The sequence below is a fragment of the Pituophis catenifer genome, unplaced genomic scaffold, assembly GCF_029215685.1.
Source record: "Pituophis catenifer annectens isolate HBS135680 unplaced genomic scaffold, rPitCat1.0.hap2 SCAF_1, whole genome shotgun sequence".
NCBI lineage: Eukaryota > Metazoa > Chordata > Lepidosauria > Squamata > Colubridae > Pituophis > Pituophis catenifer.
Genome location: NW_027256881.1, coordinates 345,290,081 through 345,301,769, shown reverse-complemented (window position 1 = coordinate 345,301,769; position 11,689 = coordinate 345,290,081). Strand labels below are relative to the sequence as shown.

Genomic DNA, 11,689 nt, shown 5'->3' with positions numbered 1-11,689 from the left:
TCAAAAGTCCCTTCGTGGATGCAGTTACAGCAACAGGGCTGAAGGATAAAACTAAATACTTGTTTCTCCAGGAAATTAGAAAGTGAAAACGGATTACATGACTACTGGTAGAAGATACTGAGAAAGGTGCTAACCGTGGTAATTTCATGGCAGGGATTTACCTGGTGATATTGGGGAATTTGGCTGATTTCAAATAGGTAATGAAGGGTTGTTGTTGTTTTTTTGCCTTTCTAGAAGACAATGCTCTCAAGCTGGGTGATGTTACTTACTTGGATGGTTTTCCTGAAAGAGTTTTCCGTAGCGCAGGATTCGGCTCTGGAAGAAGCCTGGAGAGACTGGAAGAAGACCTATGAGAAAGTGTACACTGATGTGAGTTTGCTTTGTTCTGAAAGAGATAAATGTCTAATTCATGTTTTAGTAATTCTAAGACATCAGTTTAGTGCTTCTAAGATTCTTCTGCTTCTCCTCCCTCCTTCTTTCTGCTTCTCCTCCTCTTTTTAAAGAAAGTTCCAATGGCACCCAAAGAGATGCGGTGCAAACTTGCTCTTTGAAGGTGCAAACTTACTTTTTGAAGGACTGTCTTCCATTTTCCTACATCTTTTTCTAGATTTTTGTGGCCTTTGTTCAGGGTCCTACAATTCTATTTTAACACATGCTCCAAACTAGAGTATATAGAAGTTGGTACCAGGGGTGGGTTCTACTTACCTTTACTACTGGTTCGCAATAGGAGTGTGCGCTGATCACCCATAATGACGTTGTGGTGAGTGGGTGGAGCCTCCCGCTGGTTTTACTACCGGTTCTATAGAACCGGACCAAACCGGGAGCAACCCACCACTGGTTGGTACTCATCTTAAACCCAGGGAAAAACATTCAATATGTACTCAGAGGCCTTCTACTCTCCTGCTGAACACCAATCTCACCACCATTGGGAGAAAGGAGTACTATGTATGTTCACCACCTTGAGTTCTAAAATAAAAGGCTGGATAAAAATCAAATAAATCAGATCCATTTTGAGAAGCTAAGATTTAAGCTGTTCTTCAATCCACAAATGATGCTTTGAGATAGGAGAGAATATACCATGACTAATTTGGTTCCCTTAGGAGGAAGAGGCCTCCCGGAGAGCCACATGGGAGAAGAATCTGCAGATGGTTGAGCAACACAACCGTGAGGCCGATGAGGGAAAACACACCTATTGGGTGAATATGAACCAGTTTAGTGATTTGGTAAGCAAACTCGGGAGTATACTGCTGATTCAGAGTTCATACATGTTGAAGGAAAATCTTCATACAATCAGAATAGAGCTGGAAGGGACCTTGGAGGTCTTCTAGTCCAGCCCCCTGCTCAAACAGGAGACCCTATACCATTTCAGACAGGTGGCTGTCCAGTCTCTTCTTAAAAATCTCCAGTGTTGTAGCACCCACAACTTCTGGTGGTAAGCTGTTCCACTGGTTAATTGTCCTCACTGTTAGGAAGTGTCTCCTCAATTCCAGGTTGCTTCTCTCCTTGATTAGTTTCCATCCATTGTTTGCTGTCCTGCCCTCTGATGCTTTGGAAAATAAATTCACCCCCTTCTCTTTGTGGAAGCCTCTCAAATACTGGAATACTGCTATCATATCCCCCCCTTATTCTTCTTTTCTCTAGAGTAGCCAAACCCAAATCCTGCAACTGTTCTTCATATGTTTTAGTCTCCAGGCCTTTAATAATCTTAGTTGCTCTTCTTTGTACTTTTTCCAAAGGCTTAACATCTTTTTTGTAATGTGGTGACTAAAACTGGATGCAGTATTCCAGGAGTGGCCTAAGGCTTTAGAAAACGGTAGTAATACTTCATATTAGCACGCATCCATTGCTATTTAGAAGCAGGTGTGTCTCTCCCCCCACCCCCCCCATGGGTGAATGCTTGAGTTGGAAGATTAAGTAGCAGCATAAAGATTGCAGGTCCTTGACAGAATAACAGAGTTGGAAGGGACCTTGGAGGTCTTCTGGTCCAACCTCCTGCTCAGGCAGGAAATCCTATGCCATTTCAGACAAATGGTTGTACAATCTTTTCTTGAAAACTTCCAGTGTTGGAGCATTCACAACTTCTGGAGGCAAGTTGTTCCACTGATTGTGCTGACTGTCTTGGAAATTTCTCCTTAGTTTTAGGTTGGTTCTCTCCTTGATTAGTTTCCATTGTTTGCTTCTTGTCCTGCCTTCAGGTGCTTTGAAGAACAGGTCAACATCCTCTTCGTTGTGGCGCTTCAAATATTGGAAGACTGCTATCATGTCACCCCAAGTCCTTTTCATTAAACTAGACCTACCCAATTCCAGCAATATGTTTTAGTCTCCAGTCCCTTAATCATCTTTGTTGCTCTTCTCTGCATTCTTTCCTTGTCCTGCCTCTTTTGACTGTTCTGTGCTGAATAGGGTTTTCTTAATTTGTCTGATGTGACAAGCAAGATGATTCGAACCTTCTGGTTTTGATGCTCTCCCCGCTTTGCGGATCATCAGCCAGAAAGAACAACATCCGTCAGTGGTATTTCAGCAAGAATGGGGTAAGTGTGGCTGCATATTTTTTCTGGCTCTTCTCTTTCTTTGTTCCTTCTCTTATACTTACACCCTGTTTGGTCGTAATTCAAGCGGAGTTGTTGTTTTTAAACAAACAGGAGCCATGAAGGGATCTGACTCACATGTTTTAGTCATTTCCTTTCATTCCTTGTTTATTTATTAAAATCCTGCCATTTATCTGGAGCTCAAAGCTCTATTTGCAGTTCTCCATTTTCCCGTTTTCCCCCACACAAATCTCATGATATAGGTCAGGCTGAGTGACTTGTGTTCATCCAGGGAGACCTGAGTGTCTATTTCCAGATTCCTCTATGCAATTTTTGGGATGTAACTGACAGGGATGTGCACGTGTCCTGTGTTTATTTCAGCCTTGAACTCCCATCCTGTTATCTGAGCATTCTAGCCCTGTTTCACTATTCTGCTAGACAAACTTTTCTTGCTCATAAACAAGTTTGAAGGGGAGATTAAAATGGCAGGATACAATAATGTTCAGACTAGAGAAGAGGAATGGGTCCACATCAGCCTGAAAAAGGTAATAGGCATCATTCTGATCACTCTCACTGTCCAATTTGTAAAATCATAATGACCTCAGAGAGGCAGACATGTAAACAAGCAATTACAACAAGCCTGAAGTGCCTGGGATCACGTCTTGTGGTCAGAGACATTTACAATTTCCTGGATTCGGCTTGCCGAATCTTGTCTTTTGCAGGAGTTGAGACAATAATGACTGGAGGAGTCTGAAGGGATCAGGCAAGTATGCCACACAAGTATGCCTCAATCAATTCAATCAGAATAGAGCTGGAAGGGACCTTGGAGGTCTTCTAGTCCAACACACTGCTCAAGCAGGAGACCCAGTACAATTTGAGACAAGTGGCTGTCCAATCTCTTCTTAAAAGCTTCCAGTGATGAAGCACCCACAACTTCTGGAGGGAAGCTGTTCCGCTGGCTAATTATTCTCGCTGTTAGGAAGTTTCTCTTTAATTCCAAGTTGCTTCTCTCCTTGATTAGTTTCCATCCATTGTTCTCGTCTTGCCTTCGGGTGCTTTGGAGAATAAGTTGACCATCTTTTATTTGTGGCAGCCCCTCAAATACTGGAACATTGCTCTCATGTTATCCCCTAGTTCTTCTTTTCTCTAGACTAGCCATACCCACTTCCTGCAACCGTTCTTCATGTTTTAGTCTCCAAGCCTTTAGCCATCTTAGTTGCTCTTCTCTGCACTTTTTCCAAAGTCTCAACATCTTTTTTGTAATGTGACCAAAACTGGATACTGTATTCCAGGTGTGGTCTTACTAAGGTTTTATAAAGTGGTACTTTTAAGCCCTAGAAAGCCTCCTTTTAAGCAAAAGGTAATGTAACTTCATTCTTCTCCCAGACCGATGAAGAATTGAAACACATGATGGGAGGTCTTCTTCCTGAGACAGTTGATCCTGACAATGCTTCTCAAGGCTTTCCCCAAGCACCAGACATTCAGCAGACACCCAAGCCCAAGAAATGTCATCAGAGACGTTATGGCACTTCAAGAAAAGACCAGGTGAGTCCTTGAACAGTCTTGGATAGATAGCTCACTCTAAGCCAGGGGTGTTCAATTCAAGGCCTGTGGGCCAGATCCAGCCTGCAAGGTGCTTAGATCTGGCCTGCGGAGTCGGCCTGCAAATATCAAAGGACCGGCCTGCAGTGCCTCTGCTGGCCAAAATGGGCCACGCCAGGGCCTCACAAGCCCCCCCCCCCCGGTGGACCATTTACAGCCGGCAGAGTGCTGCAGGAAGCCATGGAGGCTGAAAATGGGCCACGCAGGGGTCTCATGAGCCTCTCCTCGCAGCCTGTTTTGGCCAGCAGTGCTGCATAAACAGATCTCAGGGTTACCCCATAAAAATAATGTCCAGCTCCAGAATTCCAGGTGATCCCACCTGGGACATTCATAAGGGGGGGGGGAAAGAGGAGTGCCCGTAGTCTTCCATAGACCAAGGCCATGGAGCAGTGGAGCCTCCCAAAATTACATTCTGGCATCTCCCTTAAAGTATGAATGGAAGAAACAAAGCCTGTCAGATGCTTTGGGAGGAGAGGTACATTTTTTTTCCAGCAAAGTCCATCAGGGGTTTCCAGCCAGTAATAGTGACTAAATTAGTATACCACTGAAATACTGTGGACATAATATACTTATATTATACTGTAAATTATTACTAATATTAAGTTCTCCTCTAGGGCTGCGTCAGAGGTACTAACAAAGATTGATAGTCTGTTGGACAGACAGTTTTTAGAGACATCTGGAGAAATTGTCAGTTCATTTATGCTCTGCTCTATACAAGAGTCAAGCTCCATAGTAGCTGGGGACTCTACTTGTCTTTAATCTCTACATTATGGAATTGAGACTATTTGTGCCAGAAAGTAAATCTCCTTTTGTCTGGAATAGCTGTTTTGAAATCAAAGGGGGAAAAATGCATCTTGAGCCTGTGTCAAACTCCTACCCCAACCACCCCCATCCCCACCCCTCTGAGGTCAAACACAAACCCTGATGTGGCCCTCAATGAAATATAGTTTGACACCCCTGCTTTAAGCCAGAGACCCTTCCTTTCATGCAGAGAATTCCAGTTTCCATTTTGAACGGGGTTCAATCCTGCAGACTCAGTTTCTCCTCACCTGCTTTCAGTCCAGCCTTAACACAAATCACTTATCTGCTTTGGTCCTGTTTTTGGAGCAATCCACTTCACTTATGTTCCTCAAGTGGTCATCATATGTCCTTGGCCATGGTAGATATGGAGATGATGTACAGGAACTCCTCAATTTATATCCATTCATTTAGTGACCTTTGAGAAGTTACAAAAGCACTGAAAAAAGTGTCATCAGAGTTGTTATACTTTTGATGGTTGCTGCATCCCCATGGTCACGTGATCAGAACTCAGATGCTTGGCAACTGGCATGTACGTATGACGGTTGAAGTGTCCCGGGATCATGCGTGATCACTTTTTGTGACCTTCTGATAAGCAGTTATTGGGGAAGCCAGATTCACTTAACAACCTTGTTCCTAACTTAGCAACTGCGGTTATTCACTTAATAACAATGGAAAGAAAGGCCGTAAAATGGGGCAAAACTCAACAGCTATCTTGCTTAGCCAGACACATTGGACACAATTCTGGTTTTAAGTCGAGGACTGCCTGTACTAGTTGTGTTTACAATCTACTCTAGGCTCTGTCCTCAAAGCCATACATTTTCAGCTCAGCTAACTTCATGTCACATTTTTTAAAAACTTAGCTGATGAAACAAGTCCTATTTCTAAGGAGTCTTTTAGTTTCTCAAATCTGCACCAAAGAAAACCTGTATACCTGCTTCCCTCCCACCTCAGGAAAGAAAACTTCAAACTCTGTTTTTTGACTAGGCTTACCATGTTTTCAAGGAATTAAATCCCATTTTCCAGGATTCTTTTGTAGGTTGGCAGGGATGCCTGATTTTGGGTGCCAAACCAGGACAATCCTGCCAAACCAAGGCAATAATCATGCTTAAGCCATTCTATCTGTATCTCAGTTTATTGCCTTTGCTTTAATTGCATAGCTCCATTGTCAAGTCTGAATCACAACAAGATGATTATTATTTTAACAGCTGGCTCTCGCCTACAGAAGAAAACGGAGCAAGCATCGGTCTGAAAATTTGGGAAAGCTTTGTCTAATATCCATCAACGGAACTAAGAAACTGTTAGGAAGGCGGTGTGGGTGTATAAGCCGTTATCGTCGTCGTTGCCAGAAATGTTGTAAGCTGGCTTTGTAGTGAAGACAAGGCTGTGACTCAAGATTGCTTATAATAATATGAGCAGGATTAAACAGAATCTAGCAGATTTCCCATCTGCTAGGCAAACAGATTCCCCCAGACTAGAGCTGTCTCTCACTTTTTGTTCTAATACTTAGTTTCTTAGTACTGTAGGTTTTTCTCCCCTGTCCTGCAACATGATATTTAGGTCCAAAAGTTTCATCTTTTTAAAAATATAGTGATGAATCCATTAGAAAAATAAATATAGAACAAATGTTTAGTGAAAACAAGAGGAAAATAGCCTGAAAGCAGGACATTTGGAAGTGTCTGTAGACTCTCTCTTTTAATATTCTTGTTTGATCTTTGTGGTTCATAACTTTTTGTTTTAAAAAACAAAGAAACACAAAAAGCATTTTGAACCGCAGCTTCCTTTTGCTTTCTCTGAGAAAGTAGGTAGGACATTGTTCTTTGGTCTATGTCCTGTTTGCAGAGCTCAGGCTAACCTCAGATTTTAAGTAACCCTTGATTTACAACCTTAATTGAATCTGGAATTACGGTTTTAAATCAATGTGGATATTAAGTAGGTTACCATGTGACTGGATACACCTTTACATATTTTGCAGTGGCTGTTAAGCAAATACCGTGTTTAACCAAATGCAACCAAATCCATTATACCCAATGGGCATTTTTATTGGAAACTGGAAATAAATACTGGAAAATTGCAAAAAATGTCAAAAATTGTGATTGTGTGACCATGGGATGCTGCAAATAGCAGTAAATGTAAGCTGCTTGCTAAGCACCCAAAGTGCAATCACATGACTACATGTGTTTCGAATCGAGTGTTGTAACTTCAAAATTGGGTGGTAAGAACCTTATGGGCATGTTTCATAAATCTGAATGATTGTTTTTTAGAAGTTTAGTTCAGTTTGTATTATATTTTCTAATGGAAATTTTATTTCAGCCCTATTCTGTATAACTTTTATCTGGATCATCCTAGATATCTGACTTTTTCCAATGTCCATTGCTATCAATTTCTCCAAATTTGTTAAGAATTAGCAAACTTAAATTTTAATAAAAATTGCTAATTGTGCCTGCTATAACTATTACATATGGCCACTTCATTTCATGGTTATTATTACTTTTCTGATGCAAATTAAGTTTATTGGATCTGAGAAGCAATATGAATTTGGCAAAAGGCGAAAGTGTGATTTGGAAAGTGCATGGGTGCATATGTAGCATAAAGATTTTATCCTGCTTTTAATTATTGTACTTTATGAGTAACTTAAGGTATTGAACATACACAATACTCCTTCTATTTCCCTATAGAAAGCAACCCTGTGAGGTGGGTTGGGCTATGAGGAAGGGACTGACCCAAAGTAACCCAGTTGGTTTTTCATGCCTCAGGCAGAACTAGAATTCAGTTTCCTGGTTTTTAGGCCAGCACCTTAACCACAATACCAAACTGGTACTCATATTGGGAATACTTTATCAAACACATCTTTTCTTGAATTATGTGGTTAGTTGCACAAGCCCAGGAAAATATCAAGTTATATTAAGGTTATGTACATACCTACTCATACACTGAATCACATTTTGCCTTTTGAATCTGTATAAATTCTATAGTTTATCAAGATGTTGTAAATTGTGCAGGTAAAACCTTGCTTTGAATTATGCTTTTGCTTTTCCTCCATCTGAATTTCACTTGTGCACAATTGTATTGGGCAGATTTGAATGGAAAAATATTTCTATGGTAAATAGTCAACACCAACTGCATGGTACATAGCAAATCACTTCAGTTTCGTCTGTAATATTTTTTGTGCCACAACTTGTTTGTCATAGATGGGAATGTGTTTTTTTTTTGCTTTGAATTTTGAAATAAATTTTTGAAATTGTGTATTTTTGTATTTATCCCAAGTCATTTTCTTTTGCACTCATATTATCTTGGTTGCAGGAAGAATTAGAAAGCTAATATTCAGAGATCCACTTACTTATTCTTTGCATTTATGAATAAATAAAATGGCTATCAAGGCAAATTACTGTACATGGGAGATTTCCCAAGTTTTTTTTCTCATAAAAGCAATCTTGTGAGATAGCTGGACTGAAAGAAACTCCTCAAAAACCATTCACTGATCTCTTCAGTTAGCTGTGACTGTAACACTAAATGTAACTGAAAGCCAACACTGTAAAAACTTGCTTTTTTCCCTATATAAATTCCTATTTTCCATAGAACAGGACAGGGCTCTTGGTGCTCCTCTCCAACAACTAAGAATCAGAAGCAGAGCTTGAAGTCTTATCTTTTACTGAAAATTGGAAAGCTCTTCTCATAAAAGAACAAGTTGACAAAGACTTGATGGCATGTAATCAATTTAAAAAAATCATTAGTTAAGCATTAAGACATTAGATCTAGTTTTATACCTTTCTCGGATAAGTGAGGCTAATTCATACTTATATTTTCAGTCTTTTAATCAATCAATTTTGTGAACATGCTATTAAATGTATCAATATTCAGACAAATATAAAGTATTTGTATCAATTTCCAAAATTGACATTTGGACAAAAGCCAGAGCTGAAGAGCTGTGATGACGCAATGGTTAGAATGAAGTATTGCAGGCTAACTCTGACCACTGCCAGAAGTTCGATCCAGACTGGCTCAAGGTTGACTTAGCCTTTCATCCTTCACAGGTCGGTAAAATGAGGACCCAGACTGTGGGGGCAAGAGGCTGACACTGTAAACTGCTTAGAGAGGGCTGTAAAGCACTGTGAAGCAGTATATAAGTGTAAATGTTATTGCTTGGTGAACATAAGCTTAGATTTCTGTAGCAGCAATTCAACAAATTAAAAAGAAATGCTGAACCCATTTTTTATTATGCCAAGAAAACAGCACGGAGGTTTCTGCTAGTCAACAGGATTCAAGTTTAACCTCATGACAGATTTATACAGTACAGCCCAATTCAATTAATTTAATATCTTTGAAATGTTTGTTCTTTAGTATTTGTTTAGTCTCTGTATTGAACTTCTTCTCCAGGCAGTTTTCTGTTTTCAATTAATTTGTTTTTTCATTGAGGTCTTGTTGTTTTTACAGTAATGATATTCTCAATTTTTCTCTACACCACAATCTGTGGTTTATTTGGAAAATAGCGTTTACTTGGGCAGTATTCCAACATCTGAAAAAGAGTTGTGGTTGTAAATTGAGGATTACCTGTATTTGCTTTTGCTGATGATATTTTGGATTAAGTGCCTTTCCTGTTCTATTTCCTGAGCTTTTACTATTTCTATTTATTCCTTTGAGTTTGTTTTTATTGTCATAGAATAAATTTTTAAAAAAACTGGAATTGGAAGGGACCAGAAAGACCATCAACCCTGAGATCATTGGGGTGAAAGAGATTCACCAGCCTAAAGTCAACAAGCAACTTTTAAGAGATAAAGATGGTCTCAAACTCAAGATCTTCCTGCTTCTAGCCAATAACCTTAACCTCCACTCCACAGCTGTTCATTTAATGACTTGCCTCTAGGCTACGTTACAGTTCCTAATAGAGCCATTTCTTTTTAATCTTAAAATAATGATTTGAAAATAATACATTGTGTATCTAAGAGCAAAGAGCACTCCAGCAATCTGTTGTGTAACTAGTAAAACACCTTCATCTCTAATACAGAATGCCTTTTCCACTGAACCATGAAAGATAACAATTTCCTTGTCCCAAAGGCACTTTTTCCAAAAGGCAATTGGACTTTCTTGGTTTTTTTCTTTGAAAACCTTTTGCTTCTCAGGGTTATGACTGATCCTGAGTGCTAATGACCAAATGACTGCAAAGAATATAAATCCATTCCCCGGCAGTCAGTTAGAACTGAAGAAGCTTCTTAGATGAGAAGTGAAACATTTTCAAGAAAAAAAGCAAGAAAGTCCAGTTGCCTTTTGGATGTGACCCAACTGAAGTTCCCAAGACCTGCTCTTTCCATGCTCCAAAATGGTGGGCATCTTTGGGACCACCATGACCTGGATGATTCAGAATCTCTATAGACATTCTCAGTTCTCTTGGTTTTCTTCTCTGGGGCTTTAAGGCAATCTGAAAAGCATTGTACCATATCTGGACTTCAATTATAAAAGGAAAGCACCCAGAGTAGGTAGGTTGGGAGTAAAATTTGTACTGTGTAGGAGAGCAAAAACAAGAATTTGCAGTTGAGGGAGATAAGTAATTATCAGCTCAAACAGCAACCAATAGTAAGGGAGGATCAGACAAACTGAAAACAGCACAGAACCTCACTCAGAAGTCCCAGCCAACTTCCTTCCTTTTCTATCCCAGCAGAGACTGAGAGACTGCCAAGCCAATGCTTGGTGTCAATCTGGACAGTAGTTGAGAAAGCAAACAAATGGTGAGTTTTAGTCCGTCTTAGACATGAAAATCAGCTGGATAACTTTGGGCCAATCACCAGGAGACAGTGAGTTCCAGTTCCACCTTCAGCACGAAAGCCAACTAGGTGTTTTGGGGCCTATCCCAAAGGTGCTTTTATTCAAGAGGCAACTGGACTTTTTGTTTTTTCTTTGAAGACATTTTACTTCTCATCCAAGAAGCTTCTTCAGCTCTGACTGGATGGTGAGGAATGGAAGGATTTATACTCCTTGCAGACAGCTGGTCATTTGCATCCTTTGAGAGAATCATTAAAGCCATTTGGAGGTTTATCTGTGTCATCAGGATCACCTGAGTGGTGCAAATTGGTATGGAGCCTTCTTGGAACTACTGAAAGGACTGTGTTGTAGACTAGAGATAGATGATGTCCTATCTCTCCCCCTCTGTTGAGGGTTCTCCAAGTCAAGGACTCTCTAAAAGAATGCAAATGACCAGCTGTCTGCAAGGAATAAATCCTTCCATTCCCCACCATCCAGTCAGAGCCGAAGAAGCTTCTTGGATGAGAAGCGAAACGTCTTCAAAGAAAAAACAGAAAGTCCAGTTGCCTCTTGAAAAAAAAAAACACCTTTGGGACAACCATGACCTGGATGACTGAGAATCTCCATAGACATTTTGGGCTTAACACTTCAGAGGGTTGTTGTTACGGGGAAAATAGGAGGAAGAAGTAAAAAGGCATTTTTACTGCCCTGAGTTACTTGATGAAGTAATAAAGGCAGGACAGATATCTAATATATAAATAAACCAAGAATGATTCTTTGGGAATAAGATAAACGTAAATACTGGTATGACTTTAGAGTAAAATAACATAGTGTTAGTAACAAATGATTAAGGTAAGAAATCAGATTGTTAATTTTATATAATAAAAGCCTCGCTGCAAACACAGAGGAGACAAAAAAATTCTAATCCCCCCACTCACATAAATGACCCAAACGAAGGTCCCAAGACCTGCTGCAATATGGTAGGTAAATTGAGTTCTCCGGAAAGCGCCCCCTTTCCACACCAT

The 11,689-nt window shown here is 40.1% G+C and overlaps 1 protein-coding gene across 1 annotated transcript; it reads left to right on the top strand.

The window, feature by feature from the left end:
• Positions 1-270: 270 nt before the first annotated feature.
• LOC139308389 (procathepsin L-like) lies at positions 271-6,482 on the top strand. The gene is made up of 4 exons (XM_070931910.1): positions 271-369; positions 1,101-1,223; positions 3,915-4,073; positions 6,137-6,482. Exons 1-4 carry the CDS (start codon positions 274-276, stop codon positions 6,299-6,301), a joined length of 543 nt encoding a protein of 180 aa, XP_070788011.1. The 5' UTR covers positions 271-273; the 3' UTR covers positions 6,302-6,482.
• The last annotated feature ends 5,207 nt before the right edge of the window (positions 6,483-11,689 follow it).

Excerpts from the sequence above, each read along its gene's own strand:
- LOC139308389 (XM_070931910.1), top strand. The coding sequence starts at position 274 with ATGGTTTTCCTGAAAGAGTTTTCCGTAGCGCAGGATTCGGCTCTGGAA. Across the intron at positions 1,224-3,914 it reads TGAACCAGTTTAGTGATTTG|ACCGATGAAGAATTGAAACA; the intron begins GTAAGCAAACTC and ends TTCTTCTCCCAG. Across the intron at positions 4,074-6,136 it reads GCACTTCAAGAAAAGACCAG|CTGGCTCTCGCCTACAGAAG; the intron begins GTGAGTCCTTGA and ends TTATTTTAACAG.